Source organism: Haplochromis burtoni, unplaced genomic scaffold (genome assembly GCF_018398535.1).
Source record: "Haplochromis burtoni strain Fernald_Lab_line unplaced genomic scaffold, NCSU_Asbu1 Contig_57, whole genome shotgun sequence".
Lineage (NCBI taxonomy): Eukaryota > Metazoa > Chordata > Actinopteri > Cichliformes > Cichlidae > Haplochromis > Haplochromis burtoni.
Window position 1 is genome coordinate 863643 of NW_024582418.1, and position 22506 is coordinate 886148.

The window sequence follows — 22506 nt, forward strand, 5'->3', positions numbered from 1 at the left end:
ATTTAACACTGCTTATTTCCTTCTCTTTATTGCTATTAAAAAATTCTAAAACAGAAATAGCTTTTGAATTTCATTGCACACACATACTGATGCAGCTTTGAGTCATTCATAAGGCAAAGCAGCACGCATGCACCTGTTTAGACTGTTGTTTCATTTTCCCTTCTGCCATGAGAGCCTTTTGAAACGCCTGTTTGACTGAAATAGACCCTGTTGTTCCCACACACTGCTGCTCACTGCTCTCCATCCTGCAATTACCCCCCGCTCCCTCTCCCTGTCTTTCTTTTTCCTCCTCTGTAGCCGAGCTGGAGCGTTGTTTGGCATCCCTCGTCCTCTCCTCTCTTATCACCTACCTGCATTCTTTTTCTCTCCATCAACATCAAATGAAGGAAGGCGCCCCCCTTCCCGCACCTCCTCCCCGCACCTCCTCTCTCCGCTTGTGTTTGTTTGTTTCATGTCGGCTGTAGCCGGGGAAAGTTGAGGTGTTTTGTACTGGGAGATACAGCTCTCTCTCCCAGCTTTAATTCTGGATAATAGGAAAAGAGCTCGCTATTCTCAGTTCAATTATTGACAGTGTTGAATGCAGAGGTGCATGTGCATGTCTGTATTGAGGCGTGTGTCTACATGCAGACCAAAGCAAGCACGTAAATGTACCTTAGACTTATTTAACTATGCATTTTCATTCAAAGCATGTATTTTTAGATTGATGATTGTTTTGCTTTCATGTTCAGGGTGTTGTCTTTCTTTTTCACTGTCTCCTTTTTTCTCTGCAGGCACCAGTGTTTCGAGAAGGCCTTCCTCCTCGCTGTAGATTTAGAAGCCAGAGATTTATTCATGGTGAGTAGAAAGAAAATTTCCTTTTATGTGCTTTCTTGAGGGGGAAAAGAGTCACAAAAAGGGTTGTTGACATCAAAACAGAATCCACAAGGAAGCCTTTTTTTCTTAAATAAAATATATAATTCCATGGACATTAATTATCAACTAATTTAACAAATGAACTAATGAAAATAGCCAATGATTCAAGGTTTAAAATCATCCGTATTTATGGGATTTGGTGCTGCTGATCAGTTTTATAGCTCTTTTGAGACCATCTTCCTGTCAAGCCAACTTACTTTAAAGTGAATGCTGCTCACAAACAGACTATTTACCCAACAAGTGGGTTGCTTACAGTCAAAGCTGTGCATCTGAGACGACCATATAAGGATATCCCTCCTGTCTGACATCATGCAGAACCAAAAGTAGAAAGAACTGTGTGACATTGAGTGTTTAGCAGAATCTGAACCACAAGCTTCTGGCTAACAGGGATTAACAAACTACGGTACACATATAATATCTCTGAAATTTAGAAACCTTTGAGCTAGAGTATAAATTTCAAATTTATATGCCATTGGCTTTTAAATTAAATGATATTTAAAATATGCCAGTGAAAATAGAATGGCATAGCATGTACCACACATGTTTAAAAGATCCCTTTCTTGCAATTTTAGTCCAAATTACCACTGCATGGACTGAATCTGTCATGACGTGTAACATGCTTACCGCCATTTTTCTTCATTCATCAATACCTGTATTTGTTTCGAAATACCTGCTTTATGACATTAAGTATGACACATGTCTGTAGACTATTGTTATACTTTATGCTAAGTCTTGTCTTTCTTGGGCACCTTTTATAATGTATTCATTTTCAGCAGTCAGGTTTGAACGATGAAAACTCTGAATCTTTTCTTTTTTGTCTGTTGAAGAAAGTGTTAAAGTGCAAGGAACCCAACTCATAAAAATAGATGAACGGATACCAGTGAATATTTGGAAATTCTTTCTCATAATCACTTATAATATTACAGTAAAAAAGTTGTGAGCTCTGATAACTGTTTGTTTAAGCTTATCTTTATGCCTTTTTTCTCTTAAAAAAATCTGGAATCTGTGTACATGAACCTTTTCATCAGGTCTTCTTAACATGTTTACTCTAGATTATGTTAGTGAAATAAAACATGTTTGGTGTATCTGCTCTAGATGGACTCCTGAGGGTTAGATGTTGACTCATGCGCTATAGGGAGCTTCTCTGCAGCTCTTCCACTGGTATAAAACCTATTATAATTGCTCATTCACTGTTGCACCCTTGTTACTTTCATTTGCACATGACTTGTAACCCATACAAGTGTGTGTGTGTTGCGTGTCAGAGAGCAGGTGTGATCTCAGTATGGGCCTCTATCTTTTCACAACCTCCACGGCCTCAGCTCAGCCTTTTCCTCTCCTCTCATCTTCGCTCTAACTCGTTCTTTCTTCCACTCCACGCTGAAATGCTCCTATGTGTTTGACCCCCTTTTTCATGGGGCCCCTTTTGCTCCATGCTTCACCAACACCCCAGACATTAATACAGACCCTCTTACACACATACACACACTCCTCTTGGTCCCTCAATCACACTGATAGCACTGGTTCCAATTCCCTCCCCACTAAGTAGTGCTGCTGGGAAGCCGAATTGAAAAGGTGGAGTCGAGCCTGTGAACCTTGAAAGAGTGCAAAGGAAAGAGGGGGGCAGAGAGGGGAGGGGAGGAGGCTGTGGTGTAGATGGAAAACTAAATGATAAATGTAACACAAAAATGATGGAAGGGGGAGATGAAACTGTGTCCAGATGAGTGAGAGGGGAGAGAAAGCTGTAATCATAATACATTTCAGTGAAGGGTATGAACTAGCTTCGATGGGTGGAGTCAGTTACAGGACAAATCAGCCCGAGCGGAAGGCGGCCTGTACTGTCAGCAAAGTAGAGGTCAAGAAAATCAGTCCAGAAAGCCTCTGCCATATTTTCCATATAGCTTCATGTACTTTCACAATCTTCTTCTGTCATCTTTTTTTTTTAAATGATTCGATGCAGATATGATAACTTGTATCTTTAGTCAGAACCACTAATGTGATTGCAAAACATGATTGTAAAACATACCTCTGTCATTGCTCTAAATTCTTCTTTGTCTGCCATATTTTCTTAAAAACATCAAGATTATAGCTCCCATTTTTAGCGACTATAATTTGTCATGTATTTGAAAAGATATGGGACACAATAAACAATGTGGCTCTGACAGTGATAGAGAAGCCTTCCTAAATAAGCTTCATCTCAGGTAAAAGTCCACACACCTTTTTGAGTAATGTTGCCCCTAAACAGACAAGAAGATCTAGTTAAATCACGAAATTGTGATTAGTGTATTACTAACTGGTAAAATGAGGCTTTTTCTTTTTCTTTTTTCTTAAAAAAAAAAGCGATTTCCCTCACAGAGAGGATTTGGATCACAGCAGCAAACAGAACGTGACCTTGAAGCCAGATTGTGTGAAGCTGGTGTGATTTTTATCCGGCACCGTTGTGTCGGTGTCCACTGGCTCTCGGGACTGGGCGAGATTTCATGGGTATGGTTGTGGAGCCAGGTCACTCACTTCTTGTTTGAGAAAAGTAAATGTAAAAAATCTACGCATGGAGATAAATGCATCTCTAACATATATATGTAAATATAAAAATGATGTATGTGAGAGAGCTGTTTCTATGGACAGGTGACATCTTTCTGAGCTCTTGAACATCATTTGACTGCCCTATTTTACTCTCCTTTTTTCTTTTTCTTTTACAAACAAATTTCAGAGACCGAATTACTAAGCATCTGCGGATCCCTTTGTGGTGGCCCATTATGGGAATTCTCACCAAATTTAACAGATAATTGCAAGTCCTTGTCATGCTGGATCTGTAACAAAGTTCAGGCTCAGTCACAACAACCTTTTTCAAGCACTTTTTTGCCTCAGCGACCAAGAGAGCAGCACCTCATTGTGCACAAAGAGCGAAAGAGAGAAGGAGGACGTTGACATTTCACCCCTTGCTCTGTCCTTCTGTCTAATTAGGTTGTGTTGTTGCTTTAACCCGCTGGTTTGCTGATCGAGTCGAGGTGGAGGAGGTTAATGAGGGCAACCCCCACCTTCGCCAAACTCTTTTTAACTACCAAACTCGCCCATAGAACTCAATAACGCACCGTCGACTTGGTAAAGAGCACACACATGCACACAGATAACATGCTCACCTCTTCTAGAAATGCTCAGCATGATACACCCCCTCTATCATCAGACCCCGGTCCCCTCTTGCCCCATTGTTTCCCAGCTAACAATAGAGGCCCTCCAAGCCTTTTTTTCCCCAAAAGAAGAAACCTTTTGTTAAAATGAAACACTTGTGTCGGGTTAAATTGAGGGGGAGGAGGAATTGGTGGTGGTGGTGGAGGTTGGTGGGGTGTATGAAGAGTTGGTAGTGGGGGTTACTGAGTCGTTTGCATTTTTTAAAAATAATTGATGCTGTTTAGTAGCTCCCTAATTAGCCTTTGATAATGAGTCGATAATGTAACCAATTAGGTCATTCGCCAGCCAAGTCAAGTTTTCTTTCCCTCCACCACCTCCCCTTTTTCTTCTTCTTCTCTTCCTGGGTTTTTTTGGCTCTTGATGTAGCATGTTAATTAAATCAAATTGTGTGATAGCCGAAATCTGATGCCGGCTCTTTTGTTCCCCAGTGAGGGGTTGTACTTTTTCTTGTTAGATACACAAGCAGTAAGGCGAGCTGCATGTTTTCGGTTCACCCTCTATCTTCCTCTCCTATCTGATGCCAGGCTTGGCATTGCTGTAGGTGGAGGAGGAATTGCACATCTTTGGCAGTAAGCTCATTGTTGTTGCTTAGATAAGCAATTAGCACAATTAAAGTCCTTAAGGCCTATCAGATAGAAGTCAAACACAAGACTCCTGGATAGCAGATGTGTCAGAAAACAAATGTGAAACGGATACGCTCATGTACAGAAGATTAAACTTTATGTCAGGTTGTTAATATGTTTTTGTGTGCATGTGTTTGCACCACCCAGCAAAAACTAATTTGGTTAAAAAGTAAAAGGTGAAAAGGCATCTTTTCACATCATTGATAAGATTTCCAAAAACCAATTTACATGTAGATCTGTTTGAAAACTGAAAGGAAATCTCTTCCTCTTCAGCACCTTGGCAAATGTGCTGTTTGGTAATATTGAGTTTGGTGTGCTGAAGGTGTAAGTTTTGACTGTGCATAGGCTCACACAATAAACTATCACCTCATAGCAAAAAGGTTCCTGGTTTGATTCCAGGCAGTGTATAGAGTTTGTGCATTTTTTCCTCCAGAGACATGTATGTTTGGATGAGTGGTGATTCTAAGCCGGTTGTGGATGAGCAGTGGAGAATACAGCACTGTATGAATGTGTGATTAGTAGCATAAACTGCTTTGAGAGGTAAGTGAGACTAGAAAAGTGCCAATGCTTTTCCAGTCTGGTCACATTAGTGAATGGATGGATGTTGTGTGGCTATCTGATCACAACCATTCGACAACAAATTAATATGTTGTAATAAAAAACAAAGTCTCTGCAGATTGGCAAGTAGAACTGTTACTGAGATTACTGATGAAGTGTAGGAAAAATGCTTGGAAAACCATCGTAGTAACTCGATAGTATATCTATATCAACAGAGCAAGGAAGCCTATCCTATCGGTTTATTCTGTGTGCAGACTTTTTGGGGTCACCTGTTTGAATTTTTCACCAAACTCTATTTTTCCTTTCCGCTTTTGCAGCAGTGTTCAGGCTTGATGATTTAAGCAGTGGGAATGATTGTTGTGAGGCTCAGGCCATTTCATTATTACCACTGTTAGCAAGAAAAATTCTGCTGCAGTCCTGGAAGTCTGAGACACATCCAACCTTCGATAGGTGGCTGAAGGAATTAGGAAGTGCGTGACACCTAGAGAAAAGTAGATATAATATGTTTTTCAGGTCTCTTTCAGAAAATGTGGTTACTAATCACCAGTCTGATAGGAAAGTTGTAATTAAACTTTACTGATCTTCAGGATTAGCAGTCACACTGCACTATGAATACTTATGTATCATAGTTTGTATGTGAGCCTCTGTCATTGTTCTCTCTGTTTCATTTTTGCATATTTAACATCTTTAAATATGTCGCGACTGGACGATCTTTGGTAGAATTGGGTGGGAGGAATTTTGTCCAGGCTTCTTCTCACTATTTAACTGAATATTCGTTGGCAGCCGTTAAATGATAACTGTGTCCTTAAACATTTCAGCAGCCACGTGAGCTCAAAATTTAGTTTATTATTTAGTTAGAACTTGTAGGACTCACAGCTATTTGTGTGTGTTTATCACCAGGGATAGCCGACTAGGTCCAGGTAGATATTTTCCAGTGTGTCTGCTTCAGAGGTAATCATCAGGATTTAATGCCACCCCCATGAATCAAAGAGCAAAAGCTGTGCCCGTACTCATTCACTAATCCCTGCATGTTGAGATTTCAGACGTGTATAAGTGACCATCATCATTTTGACTCCGGGCTCACAGGTGCATCACTGGAATTCACAGAGCTATCAAATGCCAGGCATTACAAGAAATAAACCACATGATCAAACTGACCTTTACGTGTAACGCTGCAATTTGAATGTATGAGTGGAATATGTGTGTACTGTAAATATACCAATAACCCTTTGCTTTTCAAGTGATGTGTTGTCCATGTCCACCCACTTGATTTGCTTTTATTAAAAGTTGAAAAAGGTGGGCAACAAATAAGAATACATTCATATTTGGTTGTTAGTTTGATGTCACAAATAGGCATTGATTTATAAGAATAAACTGTAAAGTTTGAGGCAATAAGGAAAGGCACAAAAAATGCATTGAAAATTACAGAAGAATTAAAAATCTACAAATATCTGATTATTATTATCTGAATTATTTTGCAGTCTCTGCAAACGGCCACACATCCATAGGGCACTGAGTTTATATGCTGTTATCGCTCCATAATAAGCTTTTGTGCACACATGCTCGCCTAAAAAAGTGCAGTGCACTTTGTGTATGCTCATGCTCATCGATCCTGAGTCCAAAGCCAACACGTCACACTGCAAACATACAGACACGAGCCCGTCAGTTAATGTGCTGTAAGCGCTGCTGTGTGCCAGTTAACCTAATCCCTCATTTATTTGGAGGTAACCCAAATATCAGGCAATATCGGGCTCTTAGCATCCACCACTTCCCTCCCCTCTACTCCCCAAATATGGCCCACTAAAACGCCCCTCTTTATCGGTGCGGTTAGCTGGCTCGCTGCAACCCCTAAAGCTCTTATATAAATAAGATTAGTGTCGCGTTTGAGCGTTGGGGAATAAGAGGTGTAATATCTGATGGTTTTATATGCAGTATTATTGTTATCCCTTCTTAGTCGGGTTGATACTCCTCTCTCCCTTTCTCTCTCTTTCCAGCTCTCAGTTGTCTCTCTATCGTTTCGCATTTGTTCACTCGTCTTTCACTGGGTCTCTTTCCTCAGATTCAGACAGCATTATGAGGGGCTAAGCTGGAATAAAGCGCCCCAACATCAAATGTTCATATTGTTCTGTTCTGTCTGTCATCCCGCTCTCTCTTTCTCTCTCCTTGTTGTTGTGAGTTTTGCTTCCCTTTCGTCTTTTTACGTCTTGTTCACCCTCTCCCTTCCCTTGTGCTCTGTCACTCACGCGCCTCTCCATCATTTCACTGTACTGCCTCCTCTCCCTCCTCGTCTGTTTAATCTTGTGCTGCTCTGTTTGTTATCAATTAAGAAGCCTCACTCATATCTAATTGAGGGGCCATGTCTCCTCGTTCACAGGGGCTCAATTGGCCACCTCAGTCCTGGGAGCCGATTTAGGCTCTTTTGAGGCCATTTTGTTGTCGGCCATTTTCACATTTCCTCCTAACTCTTCGCCACAGAGGGCAGGCACCGCACTATAATTACCCAATCTGTTCCCATTCATACTCCTCAATTTCAGCACCTCTCTCCCACTCTCTCTCCCCTTTACTCTCGCTCTCTGTCTGCTTCAATCCCTCTCTGCTCCACACCTCTTTTGGAAACCAGCACCCCCCTCTCTCTTTCCTCTGGGGGTACAAAAGCTGGGTTACAATATGGGGGTATTAGGGCCGGGTGCAGACTCAGCTGGGGGCTGGCTTTAGCCAGCTGAGGGTTATCCATGGCGAGCCCTGAGTCACGGCAGTGATGTCCTGTGATGTCGCTGAGGCGGAAGACTTTCCTTAACACGCTGTACCCTTTGATGGAGCCTCAGGCCCTGCACTCAGCCCGGGGAAACCCTGCGACTCTCACTCGACCCTCGTGGGGTGCCAGGATGAGGGTTTGATTCACTCCCACTTCAATCAATTCAAGAGGTCGAATGTTACAGAGGTTCTGCCATTATTACTGCACAGACTTTAACATTTTCTCACATTTGTATAGTTTGTATATTTGGCCTTTTCAGCAGCGTTGCTAACACATTCACAGGATGCAACAACTGCAGCAACATGGTGATGATGATGATGCTTCCAGTGTCTTTACATGAAAACAACAAAGCCAACCTTTAACATCTGCCCTCACAAATGTACAAGTGATCATCGTGCAGGATATGAAGCATAAAGCTTTCTTCCTTTTATTCTGAAATTCATTGAATGAACTAAGCTGCTTCACTCTCAAAATACACGCAAATTATCTATAGACTGATCATTATAGTATGTTGTATTTGCCTTTGATATCCAAAAAGTCTGGTTAATTGGGTGTCCCTGAAAGCTTAACACACATGCAAATTAAGAAAATGCCTGAAAACAATTTGACAAAACAAAGTGAATAAACACAACCAAATACAGAGCTCCCAGGGTCTTTCTACACTATAAACCTTTTTTTTTAGTATTCATATTTATCATTTCTAGATAAAACCTCTTGCGAAATATGCCTCGGTTTTCAAGGTGGTCCAAGCAAGCATTCATACAGTGAATGGAAAACCTAATGACATAAAACAACCAACAAACCGAAAGAACAAAGAGTCCAGAAAAAACAAAGTTTCATTTAATTGTTTAAACAAGTGACATGATAACAAGCAGTGGGTATTTAAAGGTAATTAATGTATTAACTTCCTTAGATACCAAGAGGACAATTACAAGTATCTGATGTGACATATAGTTAAAAAAAAAAGCAGTACAAAAAAAACCTTCTCTTTGTTTGATGTTGGTCAAATTCAGACAGTTCATAAAGGGAAAATAAAGTTGAGACCTCAACTAATGTTTGGAATTTCTACTTTCAACTTCAGTGCATAACAAAACTGTAAGCTTGAAGATGAAAAGCTCGGGCTCTTTGAATGGGAGGATTTAGAAACACGTCTCATTTTGTTCATTATCAATCCAGAGTGTGAGTTAGAGGAAAAACTACAGTTTTACTGCCATCTGATCAAAATTGCAAATGAGAACGTCTCAGCTGCAGCTCTTCCAAATCTGATGCAACAGAAACGTCTCTCTGAACGTACCAGGCTGGACAGCCTTCAATAAATCTGCACCAATTGTGTTTTTGTAACCTGGACACAGAACGTGTGGCTCTAGGGGGAAAGGCCCTTTGCAAAACGCTAGAAGCACCTCCTTTATTTTATTTGTTTCTGGCATTTTCGAAGCACATCACTTAAAAAAAATATAGATATTTTTGTATTTTTCCACAATTTAATAAATAATGAATTGACCTCTGCCTCGCTTGTGGAAGCAGATGTAATACTCCTACAACTGAGATGTAATACTCAGTGTGGTTGTTAATGAATATGTGGCAGCGCTGGGCTTTAAATCAGCCACCCTCAGACATCATTTAGCCACATTATCTCCATCTTTGTGGCCATGTGAGACTCAAACAGAGAGATACAGAGGATACATGCTGTTTCCAATATTGTCGCAGGCTGATATCGTAATGTGCTCAGCTGGATATGTTTCTCCGTAAAGAGAGAATACCAGCGTTTCTGAAAGGTGAACAGTCCCTCGTCTCCTCTCACACTTTTGAAATGTGACTGATAACATCCTCCGTAGTTCAAAACCAGGGAAGCGGGCGTGATTGTGTGTGCGTGTGTGTGTGCCGGAGGTTGGTGATGGTGCGGGGCGCAAGCAGGCTGATTTCAAAGTTTTTTGAGGAACCGGCATTTCATCCAAACCGGTGCTCCTTCTGATGTTGGGCTTCAAACGGTTCATTTTTCCCCCTGTCATTTCATCTGTTTCTTCCTTCTCCCGCCAAAATGCCGCATCTCCCCCACCCAAAACCCCTCAAATAAAAAAAACCCTATTGTCATCTGAGCCTAGATTCATTTTAGATTAACGTTCACGTTTCTTTCTTTCTTGCATTACCTTCAAAGGACCTCCATTATGTTGCCAGTGATAAGGGCGAGCTGGTGCTAGCAGATGTGGCCAAGAGGAAAGCTAATGAAATCGAGGCCCGGACCAATGCAGGCAACGGTAAGAAAAGTAATCATCATGTCTAACCAAAAGACACTAAATGTGACTCGTTATTTCTCCTCACATCTGAAATGGGAGGTGGATACCTGATAACCTCGGTAACTCACCCACTGTGACACACTTTTCTCACATCTGAGAGCAGATTTTTTCTCGGGCTCTAGCCTTCCTTTAACAGCACAGAGGAGAATCATGCTTGCCAGAGTAATAGCTGTGTCAAAACTCTGAAAACATGTGCTTATTTGGTATATAAGAATGAGCAAAAGTGAGATTCTGCAGGAAATATTTGTCACAAATGATATAAAGTGATGACTACACAGTGGACAATTAGAATTTAGCCCCACACCATCGATATTTCAAGATTACGTTTTATACATTTAAGACAAAGTCTTTAATGTCAGGCTAATGAAATGTAGTCTGACGCCAGCAAGAGGAGGAAAGACCCAGCTTTTCTGTCAGTTTTCAGCCTCTGCTGCTGCCCTTTGACAAACACTCCCGAAAGCACATACCAGAGGGGATCAAGCTACGTTCCTGATTACACACACACACTCAAAAACACACCACACACACACAACTCCTCACAGAAGCTTTGAGGGCCAACGGGTGAGCAGACTACATTCAAATTTGTGAGGGAACTAGATGAACATGTCGGAAGAGTCCTTCATTGGTGCTTAAAACACACTGGAAGGCTGTGCGTGCGTGTGTATGTGTACTCAGACATCCAAATGAAGCAAGAGAGGTATTTAACTCGACTGTATAAGGTCAAACCCCTACGGCTGAGTGTCTGTGTGTTTGTCTGTGAATGAAAATGAGCGCTTGTCTAACTGTGAGGCCTGTTTGCATGCAGGTTTTTTTTTTTTTTTTTTATATTTCAAATGTGATGCATAAAACGCACACTCCTCCTCGTAAGCCTCTTAATTATGTCCTCGATGATTTGCCTCCATCACCTGCAGCGTGTCCTATCCTTGGACAACAGCACTTTAGAGCAAGAGGGACAGAAGGGAGAAAGAAAAAGGAGGCATGACAGCGGGAATAAGAAGGAGGGTGAAAAGGGAAAATAAATAACAAGTGAGGAACGAAGAAAGTGTAGATAAAGTGTAAATAAAGAAGAGGGAAAACATCAAATATTAACTTGCCAAAGTAAAGAAAACAAAGAAATTAATGAATATTAAACACAACGTTGGTTTGTATGGCCTGCCTATATTTTTCTTTCTGGGTCCTGATCAGTCCTCACAACTTCACTGAATAAAATGATAATATTTAGTGCAAACTTATCTACTTGATTCAAAGCTTATCCTGTGTTGCTGCATAGCAGTAGATGTTTCTACAGCATTGAAGCTTCATTATGTGTCACTAGATTTTACTTTACTTGCAGTTTCGTAAGACATAGTCGGTAAAAAGAAAGTACATCGCAAGTCTTTACATAAAAGGGGATAATACAAATTGCAATACAAATTGCAGCTACCTGTGGAAAAACCCGAAAACTGGTGGTTGTCAACACCCATCTTTATTGATGTAAAGTGAGGTGCAATCACAGGGTATAGAGGAAAATAGTTAAAGTCCCGTCACAGTATTTATCAGGTTGAGGTCTGGAGTGGGCCATCACAACGCAGATTCTTTTCTTTTTCCAGCCATTCTGTTGTAGATGACCCAAATTCGGCCAAGCTTTATCTATCACACAGATGGCCTCATATGGTCGATTCAGTGATTGGAAGATGCCCAGGTCCTGTGGTTTCAAAACAAGCTCTAATCATCACCCCTTCACAGCCATTCTGACAGTTCGTATGAGGTATTTTTGCTGATATGCAGTGTTTGGTTTTCATCAAATGTGACACCAAACATCTCCACTTCTGTATCATCAAGTAGTCCATACTTGTTCAGTCTTTTTCTGTTTTTACTGTCATGATTTTTACAATTTAGCATGATAACTGAGGCTGTAGAGAAATGTACCTCTTGGTTTTTTGCAGGTTCTCTGAGCATTGCATGGTCTGACCTTGGTAACATTAAGAGTTAACTTGCATGCACAGTCCTGTGAAAACTCGTTTTCATGTGATTATACCGTAAATTAAATAAAAAATGTTTTCTTATTAAAGTTTATTTGATTAATAGATTTTTTAAAAAAATGACACAGTCAGCCATCAGAAGGTCTGAATTCATTTAGAAATCACACACACTCATGACAGTGACACTTAGTGTTGTCACAGCCCTTGATGAGGACGGTTAAACTGATCCCATTTTATAAGAGTGTGTGTCCCCTTGTATGTTAGACAGACAAGCAGACAGCATATTAACAGAGCAGAAAAGCCAGGTCATAAATAATGAGTGGCTTGCTTCAAGCAGAGGGCTCCAGTGAACAAGTCTCGCTTTACAGACACACATGCATGCATGCGTGCACGCACACAAACACAGCCTCTGGCGTGTTTGTGACACACTCACACATTTATCATTGGGCATGTGCAAGCCCCTAAAACAGAAGCAGTAAACGGACTGATTGTTAAGGAAACCACTTTAACTTTTAAGGTGGCTGTAGCTCAGGCGGTAGAGCAGGTCATCTACTGATCGTTCCTGGCTTCCCCCTAGTCTGAATGCCAAATATCCTTGAGCAAAATACTCACCCCAAGTTGCTCTTCGATGCATCCATCGGAATATGAATGTGTGTGAATGTTAGTTAGGAAGCACTTGGTAACAGCTTAGGAAAAAGTGCTTGTGCGAATGGGTGTCATTGGGTGATTGCACAAGTTGTGTAAAGCGCTTTGAGTGTTCAAGATAGAGTAGAAAAGTGCTCACTAAGAACCAGTCCAAGGTAACGACAAGAAGTCAACTTTCGAGTTTCGGTGCCTTTCAGGGTTTTCAGTTAAATTCAGTCCGTACCTGCATGTACTAATATGTGCTTTGCAAATTAATCAGAGTGTTGTTTGCTGTTAAAATATAAATAACATCTGCAGGTATGTCTGGTTGTTCTCATCACATGGTCTCCTCCTGATTCCTTCCTCACTGACTAAACACAGACTGTGTCATCAGTCACATGTTCTCTGTGCACAAAGTTCCCACAGTGCAGCTTCAGTCACCTTTGCCCCACATTGTCAAAAAATTCAGTTCAAACACACTCAAGAAAGTTGTTTGTTCTCAATAGAAATCAAGCAGACACACGTGTTTGAGTAAACGTGTTCTGGTGGTCGTTTGAAAGCAGATCAATTCTAGTTTCTTGCTGCTCAAGAGAAACTTAAAAACAGCTCGTTTTGTTTGTGAAATCTGAAATGACCTCTATTAGGTCAACCTGTTGTTATGACAAAAGCATAAGCATGACCTAACCCCAGCTTTGTTCTGAGCTTTGAAAGAGTTTTTCCTCCCTCTGTATGGATTTCGGTCATGAGTGGCCAGCAGTAACTTTCACTGGAGTACCTGTTACACATTTAATTTATTTAGTTAGTTTTGTTTCGTTTTTTAGGACAGACGGTGGGGGATCTGTTCTAAGGCAACAGTGTAAGACACTATTTAACTGAACAGCATGTGTAGTTTGTTCACATCTGTTTTCTTGCTTTAAAATGATAATTTATTCCATGCATCCTTCAGTTTTCTTAACTGCTGATCCAATGCAAGGTTATGAAGAAAGATGCAGCCTATCCAGGGTGTCACGGGGTGAGAGGGACAGGTTACCAGTCTATCACCAAACTAACTTCACCCACTTGAAAAAAAAAACAGAAAAACAAGAACCAAATGATTGGTTATTTCCTTTATATTACTTACACCGGGCCTTTAGATTGATTCATCATCACTGATGATGATAGATTGGTTCTGTGGAATCGTTTGGGGAACCAAACTGTAGTTTTCAGTCAAAGTTTGCTGCATCCAAGCTTAAAGATGTTGCATCAGATCAGAAGTATTCTTGTTGAGGTTTTTTTTAGTTGTGAACCATAAATTTCTTTACCAGTCAGACTGTCATTGCTGTGTTCTAGTGTAACATGCTGAGCCGTCTTAGGGAGAACACGGAGCACAAACAACCTACGGCCATATTTGGCTCATCCTCTTCCCCACAAAGAAATACAAATTGCAGGTTGTGCCTTTGACAGTGTGCAGGTGGTGAGAACAGGACTTCCATAAAGCAAGTCCAGAGGTGCACAAGGAGAAAACATTGAAGGAGAAACCAACATTTAGCTAGACAGTATATTGAACTTTTCCTTCAACTGTGTGTGAGTGGGGGTTTTTTTGCTGTTCTCCACCCTGCAATTTTATTTATTTGATGCTATGTTTTTTTGTTTGTTTAAATGAATGTATTAGCTTAAAGCCTAATTCTGCTAAAACCTAAAACTGCTGTCCTTTAGCCAGACGTCAGAATAGCCGTTAAGTCATTCAAGTTGCTTTTGAGGTTATATCCTGAGGCAGTTTTACACCTGAAATTACCTGCAAGTACTAAAAGGCATTTCCAAAAGCGAAGCATGTGGTGACACAGACCACCCTGAAATATGATGCCCCCGTCACCAGCACCACCCACTAAGTCATTAGTGTACTGTTGATCTTACAGTGCCTAAAGCTGTTGCATGAGAGCGTAATTAAATGGGAACAGATGAAATGGAACTTGCTACATTTACTCAAGTACTTCACTATATTACAGTTGCTGCTTTCTACTTCCGCTTCACTATATTTTGAACTTTTATTGTACTACATAAATTGAAAATATTTTGAAATATAAAACTATTAGTACAGATGAAGCTAAACAGCATCTTGAGCTGCAAAATTAAAGTGATATATACATTAATTAATCACTCTTTATGATCCAGTAATGTTGTGCATATGAGTCTATGTGGTCGATACTTCTTCTTTATGTACTTTTAGTATATTTTGATGCTAAAACTTTGGTCTTGTTATTGAAGTAGGATTATGACTTCCAGAATCACCTTTTTTAGGATACAGGAAAACACATGAGCCCAGATGTCTCCGCCTCCTTTGAAACCCATCTGCAGCTACCTGAGTTATAGGACAGAAAAACTACTTGCTGCGGTTTCCCTGAGTAGCAACTGGGGAAAAAACCTCATCTAGGTCATCTCCACCATGTGCTATTTTACACAATGCAGAACTGGAAAAAAAATAACACTGGAAAGATGAATACATCTCCTCATATTGTTTGACTCATTTTTGTATTTGTTTTCTTAAAAAAAAAAAAGAAAAATAAAATGACTCATTTCCAAATCGAGCGGTTGTTTAAGGTGGATGTCAGTCTAAGACTTGGAAACGGCCCATATGTGCATCCATTGTAAGTCCCGATGAACAGAGATTCTGCTGTCGCTTGTAGACAAACATAAACGCACAATAGAGAACACACATTTCAGCTTAGAAATGGTCCCTTTTTATAACAGCATTGGAAATCGCTTATAGCTGTCTGGCTGACAAGTGTGCTGATTTGGATAGATACAGCATTGTGAGAGGCAGAGTAGCGAACAAGTGCGAGGGAAGGCCCCTTTCTTTTCCCCTCTATCTCTTTTTCCTTTGAGTAGCGTTTTGCCAAGAGGAGAAGCCAAGTTGGTTTCCCGATCGTTCTGTCTCCCCCTCACAAAGGCTGACATGACTGCAGGGCTTTTCAACGGGCAAAGAGATGAGAGCTTTATCTGAAGATCCACTTCTCCTCCTCCTCCCTCCCGCTCCCTCTCTTTCCCTCTCTTCTTGGTTGTTGCGGTAAAAGCCTGTTAGCTGCGGTGTGTGTTGAGGGAAAGCAGCGTTTGTTTCTTGATTCCTTCTCAGCTCTGTCGGCTGCTTTGTTCGCACATCCGCCGTTTACTGTTTGACATCTTGTCTCAATTCAGAAACTCGAATCGAGTGTTTATCAATAACAAGATGATCAAGGTTTGATGTCCAAATTAGCAGAAACAGACGCTCAGGCACTGTTCGCCTTATACAAACCATATTTAGAGGAGAAATTGTAAGGCTTAGAAACATGCTATAGACCGAAATATCAGCACCAGCAGCTGCCAATAAACAGAGCAACATCTTGACGCCAGAGAAGCACACACAGTTTATTAGTATATGTGTACTATAATGAAAGCAGTGACACAATCTGGGTGACTTTATTAATGTTTTGTCTTTTTTGTTAAAGAAGATCTTCAGAGAGGCAGAAGTGATGCCTGTGGTTCCAGCTTCAGTGACCTTCAGGTAGCGAGGACGCAAAGTGTAGCGGACCCTCCACGCTCCCCATCAACACAGTGAGTCACATGTACCATGTGCAGTTCCACATTTGTCAAGTGTTATCTGTTTAAACTGGTTTTCAAACAGGGTGTGACATCCTTAGATCTAGAACCATATTTGTATATTCATATCAAAGCAAATTTTCCAGATTCTCCTCCCTTATTGAGGAAGAAAACAACATGTTAATGCTGAAGCTTCAGTATGGAGAGTCCAGAAATGAGTCCGAGACGGTACGGTGGTTGTGTCTAACTTTTATGTGGTCTATGATCAGATTAAAGTTACAAAATCTTGCCTTTTTATGACTGAGAGACATTACAGCTTTTACACTGATACCCGATCAGTCATGGATGCTCTTTTTCAGGACATGCATGATGGCATCAGAGAAGAGGCACTAGAAAAAGACTGTAAAGTTATCAAAGTGGTGCATATGACACTGTAAAGGCTGTAAGCTTTGGACTGAGGTCCTTTAATGTTAGTACATACGCTCACCAGCCAATCATTAGATACTCCTTCCTAGTACTGAGTTGGATCCCCTTTTTGCCTTCAGAACTGCCTTAATTCCTCAAGGCGTAGATTCAGCAAGGTGCTGGAAACACTCCTCAAAGATAAGATGACATCACACAGTTGCTGCAGATTTGTCCACCGCACATCCATGACGTGAATCTCCTGTACCGCCAATTAATGAGCAGTTATTTGAGTATTATGCATTTAATTATGAGTGATGATTCATCTCTGGCTCTCTTCCACTGCATGCCTTTTGTCTTGTGTCTCTCCTCTCACCCCTAACTGGTTGCTGCACATGGCTGCCCCTCTGTCAGCCTGGTTCTGCCAGAGGTTTCTTCTTGTTAAAGATGGAGTTTTTCCTTCCCACTGTCGCCAAAGTGCTTGCTCATAAGGGGTCGTCTGATTGTTTGGGGTTTCTCTGTGTTATTGTGGGGTCTTTACCTTACAATATTAAGTCACTGGGTATTTTCTGTTTTTAAGACCATTCTCTGTAAACCGTAGGCATGGCTGTGAGGGGAAAATCCCAGCAGATCAGCAGTTTCTAAAATACTCTGAACATGGTGTGGTTATTGGTGCGAAACAGGCTGCTGAAGTTGCCTTTCCTCCTCATTCTGATGCTCACAACTTCAGTAGCTCGCTTTGATCATGTCTGCATGCTTAAATGCACTGAGTGATCGACTGACTAGATATTCGCATTAATGTAGTAGCTGGTGAGTGTATTTTATGTCCTTCTGGATAAAAACAAGAAGCAACAGGTTTTGGTGAAGCGTGATTTGCTGATCACTTTAACCTCTTTCCAAACACACACAGTATAACACTGTTCCTTTACCCTTTGTGCATATAGTGCGAGAGAATTAACCACAATACATTTGTGGATCAGGCAGATAAACAAACATAAACTTTCTATAGTGTTAAGAGGTTACAGATGCAGGCGATACTATACTGTCTCAATCATTTGACACTTTGTTTTTGCAAAAATGTTGACTTGAGCTGCCATTTATATATATAAAAAAAAATAATTTAGTTCAGCTCACTACAAATAAGGCATCCAGACACTGCTACGTTCCCGCAGAGGTTCTGCATTGTCTGCTCATGAATCGTATGAGAGCGTCTGTGGCCAAATGACCCAGCTGCAGCCTAAGAGCCTTCACTCCCAGCAACATTTCAAATGTCAAAACCACATCAGTTCCGGGTCTTACGCTTCCAGCGATCCCAGAGTTGAACCGGGAGCCACATTTTTAAAACGCCACCAGAGTCCATTTTCACTACGGCTCAGTCTCCAGAGTGCAGACCAAACTCAGTGTTTCAGAGTGATTGTTTAATACAATCGTCCACATGAATGACATGTTGAAACAGTGTGACTAAAGACGCGCTGAAAGCATCCCTCTCCGTCTCTCACACACAAACATACACACAAACACAGCCACATCCACGGCTCTATTATTGTGGGATGGTGGTGGGGTGGGGAAGTGATGGAGGGGCCTTCCTTGTCATACCCCAACTAACATATTGGAGTATTTATATGGGATTTGTGTGCATTAGATAAAAAGGCACTCTTGTTCTTTTCATCCTCATAGGCTTTTCATGGCTGTTTGACTGTAACACTGATGACTCTCTGCTGCACCCCCTCCACCCTCAAACCCCTCCACTCTGCGTTTCTCTAAGCCCCTTCCATCCACCCCAAATCCTTTCCTATCGGCCAATTTAAACAAGCTGGGTCCAGAGAGAGAGAGAGAGAGAGGGGAAGAGACAGAGATGCTGTGTCCTAAGCTCTTTTTAAAAACAGTAAAAGGAACGAGACGAGGGAAAAAAGAGGGTTAGGGCGATTTGGCAGCCAAAAGCCCAGTCGTACTACCCCAGGTCTTCCCCTGCACCGCTGACAGAGGCTAAGAAAGCAGATCCCCAAACCTCCCCAAAGATAATGGCCACAGAGAGGAAGAGACAAAGCTTCTGCTTTTTATTGCACCCCCCCCCCCCCTCCTCCTCCTTTAGAACAATTTTTATATTGAAACACCCCCCACCCCCCCTCCTCTTTTGTAATCTGGTCTCCGATGAAGTTTCATTGTTTCTCATGTGAAGCCAGTGACAGCTTAGCTGAGATGGAGTAGGGCAGGAATTATAGCGCAGGCGTTTTCCCGTTTGGCTCGCTGAGAAAAGAGCGGAGAAAGAGAGGAAGGCGAGCACAATGGCAGTTTGGGGGCTCCTCGCCGATTCCCGCCGCATTCCCCAAATCCGACTCGAAGTGAGAGAGAACAAGACGGAAATCTGGGAAGCGTCCCAACGTTCCTTTGATGGCTGCTGGCCTCTCTCGCTCATCACACAGTCTTCTGTCAGTGGAGGAAGGAGGATGCAAGATTTCATTTTTTTTTATTTTTGCTTACTGGAGGCCAAAGTTACTGTGAGCATTCAGAGCGACAGAGAGCTGAGAATTTCTGTTAACAGTTTATTTTATGATGATAAATGATAACGATAAATGCGCTGACTGACTTCTTGGTGTGACCTAATCTAAAGTTGTAAAGGAAAAACTAAAAATGTTCATGTTTGAACATTTGAAAGGTTGAGAGAAGTATCTGCTTGCAGTTCAATTCTGTCTTACCGACCATTTATATTTATATTTATATTTCTGGTAATGCTATAGAGAAAAAACACCTTAGTTTTAGCAGTTTCAGCAGTAACAGTGGTGTGTATCTAAATCTGTGATGGAAACGGACAAACCAAACACTGAAAAAATAAAGTTTCAGATTCATTGAATTCATTAAATCTCTATCTGAAATATAAACTAGAAGCAGACTTAAAACCTTAGTGGACAAAGCAAACCCAAGATGAATAAATACAAAAACTTTTTTTGAAATAAGACAGCTTTAGTAGTTGAAAAATTGGACAAGGGGAAATAGTCAGGTGTAAAAACCTGCGCTGCTTTCACAAGGCCGAATCATCATAGCCAGATAATTGGATGGGAGCTCTCTGAGGTGGCAAAGCTCATAAGGTGCTTTGAGTAACCAGTGGTGACCAGAGAGGTTCAAAGGGGGGAATGAAACATGAACCAGCGACAGGATCCTGGAAAAAGTAGTGGTTTGGGGACGCCCAAAAAATTCCAAACCACAGCCAAATGGTCAATAAAATTATTTTCTATAAATCAATGTATTGCTTAAAAGCATGGAGTAATACAGGCTTAATGTCTGCATTGCTTCCTTCCTCTTTTGGGCCAGTAGAAAATCTCATGATTTCACACTTCATGTCAATCTGTCGTTAAATTTCTCTTTTATCAGTTGCAGTGAGCTTTTCCTGAAACTGCATAGCTTAGCCTGTTAGCCAGCTGGAGAAGCTCGTGAGTGAGTCCAGACCTGCTAAATCAGTGCTGGGTTTATAAGAGGGTTCATGGATGATTTCTGCTTGTCTAAAGATCTCTGCCTTTCAGGATTTGCCGCTAATGGTTTTGTGCCAGATATAGAACCTTAGAGGCTAACAGCATATTTACTTTATCATAATGTTTCTGGTCTTATCTATTCTGTGCTTTGTTTTACGAACGTACTCATTCGTTCAGTTTTAAACAACATGAAACATGTGTCACCAGCTCTATTTTCTTTCGTCAGTGCTGATGGAGCAGCCAGTCGGAGGAGACAACAACCAGAGACCTTACATTTGACCGTCAACCCAGACGTGCTCAGGATGCTGAAACAAACAGGTAAGTGTGCAGGTATAAATGAACAGTGCAAACCCAGCAAAACTCTCTCGGAGGATGACATTGCTAGTCAGCTTTGGTAAAAAAGTGAAACCTGTCTTATTGTAAAGAAACCATAGCTAGGTTTGATATCAATGTCTACTAAACTTTTTACTTTTGAATCAGTTTAGCTTTTTTTAGATGTCTTTCCAACATCTTGGTTAGTGTGGCCAAGGAGAGGAGAAGTCAGGGCATCTCTACTTAGACTGCAGCATCCTTTGACCTGATTGCAGAAGAGGCAGAAAATTGATAGATGGATAGACTGATGGATCATTTTTCACCTGGTTTACATCTAGACTGAGTTTAGATGCAAACCTAGCAGACTTTATTAAATGCTTAAAAAATGAAAACAAGAAAATGATTAACCTGAAGATGATGACCAGAGAAATGCAGAGTTTTGTGTATGATTGAAGACCATTCATGCATGTTAGATCTCATCCGTGTCCTGTTATTGTGACTCTTTCTTATTTAAAGAAGTCACGCCAACATAATTTTTCTCATTTGTACAGGTACTTATACCTGTACAAAGCATCTGATTTCTTTCTGGCTCAAGTTACCTTCCCTTCCCAAATCTAGAATTTAAGCCAAAACTGCAGATCTAATAATCGAATCCACTATGTTTACGTTCCTTTGACTTTAGATTAATCCACCCACCATTTTGCTGTTAATCATCCCAAACTGCCTACAGGACAACAAGTGCTTTCACCAGTAACAGCTGATGGAGAGAGCGTGCCCATTATTTTAAAGAGCAGCTAATAATGTTCAGCATTTCAGTGTCAGGGCCACGTTTTAAGCCCCGCAGCAATTCTCCGGCGACATTCAGCCTGCTTTTTATTCTCTAAACGTCGCCTGAGTGCTCTGCTCTCCCCATCTCAGATGTCTGAGATGACTAACTGGTCATTTAGGAAAAATACCCATTAAGAAAACATCACTTCTTCTTCTTCTTCTTGTAGCTGCGCTGCCTCCTCCCTCCACCCTGCTCTCTCCATTTTAATAATTCCATTTTTTCCTTCTTTTTTTTTTTAGGTGATTAGCAATTGTCTCTGCATCAAATCGCTCTGTCATTCCATAATCCGGACTGTAGGCTATTGAGGGGAATTTGCATCACCGTTTTAAATATCTGTATATGCACGTCAGGGTTTTAATGTCAATCATAACCTTATTAACGCAGCGCTCAGAGCGAGAGAGATCGCCATGAGTGACAACGGTTTACGTTCGTTAAAACCCAGAAAAGGCGACGTGTCCGACCTGCTGAGCGAGCATGTAACCTGTTCAGGCGTTCAGCTGCGTGTGTTTACGCGCCGTGGGGCTGTCGTGTGTGATTATGCATGTCTAATGTTTGGTTGTTGTACTTGTTTCAAGTGTCATGGCTGGTTTACGGCAGCATCGAACATCATTCTCAGATGCCTTCTGTCGTTTTGTTCTGCAGGAAGCAGCAGAGCTGACGGAGACGGAGTGAATGTAAGTTCACTGATAGTTAAGTAACGCGGTTGCAGAAGCTGCAGTTTAGTTCAGAAAAACATGTAAAGTTTTGCATTTATGATCAGTGTATAAACACGTATTAATGCTAATAATGCTCTGCATTTACAAGCAGTTATGGGGACATTTAGGAGTTTGTTAATGTACAGTTTTTATAAGCAATCACAGCTTCTCATATTAAGACACATTAACTCAGAGCTCGCTGTGATTTAGTGCTGTCGTGATGGCAGAGTTTCATGATTACTGCGCTAAAAAAGTCTCACTACGGGAGTTATTGTGACACCTGTAGAAAAATAACTAATACAACCATCCTGTCAGTGAGTTACACATAACTTTATT

At 41.1% G+C, this 22506-nt stretch overlaps 1 protein-coding gene across 1 annotated transcript in view; it reads left to right on the forward strand.

Moving 5' to 3' along the window:
- The window catches only part of LOC102294935 (WD repeat containing planar cell polarity effector), an 89926-nt gene that overhangs the window by 59358 nt on the left and 8062 nt on the right, over positions 1–22506 (forward strand). Inside the window, exons 14-18 of the mRNA XM_042220925.1 lie at positions 771–834; positions 10190–10289; positions 16375–16480; positions 20561–20652; positions 22118–22149. Of these exons, the coding sequence (XP_042076859.1) occupies positions 771–834; positions 10190–10289; positions 16375–16480; positions 20561–20652; positions 22118–22149 (394 nt within the window). The remainder of the gene's footprint in view (positions 1–770; positions 835–10189; positions 10290–16374; positions 16481–20560; positions 20653–22117; positions 22150–22506) is intronic.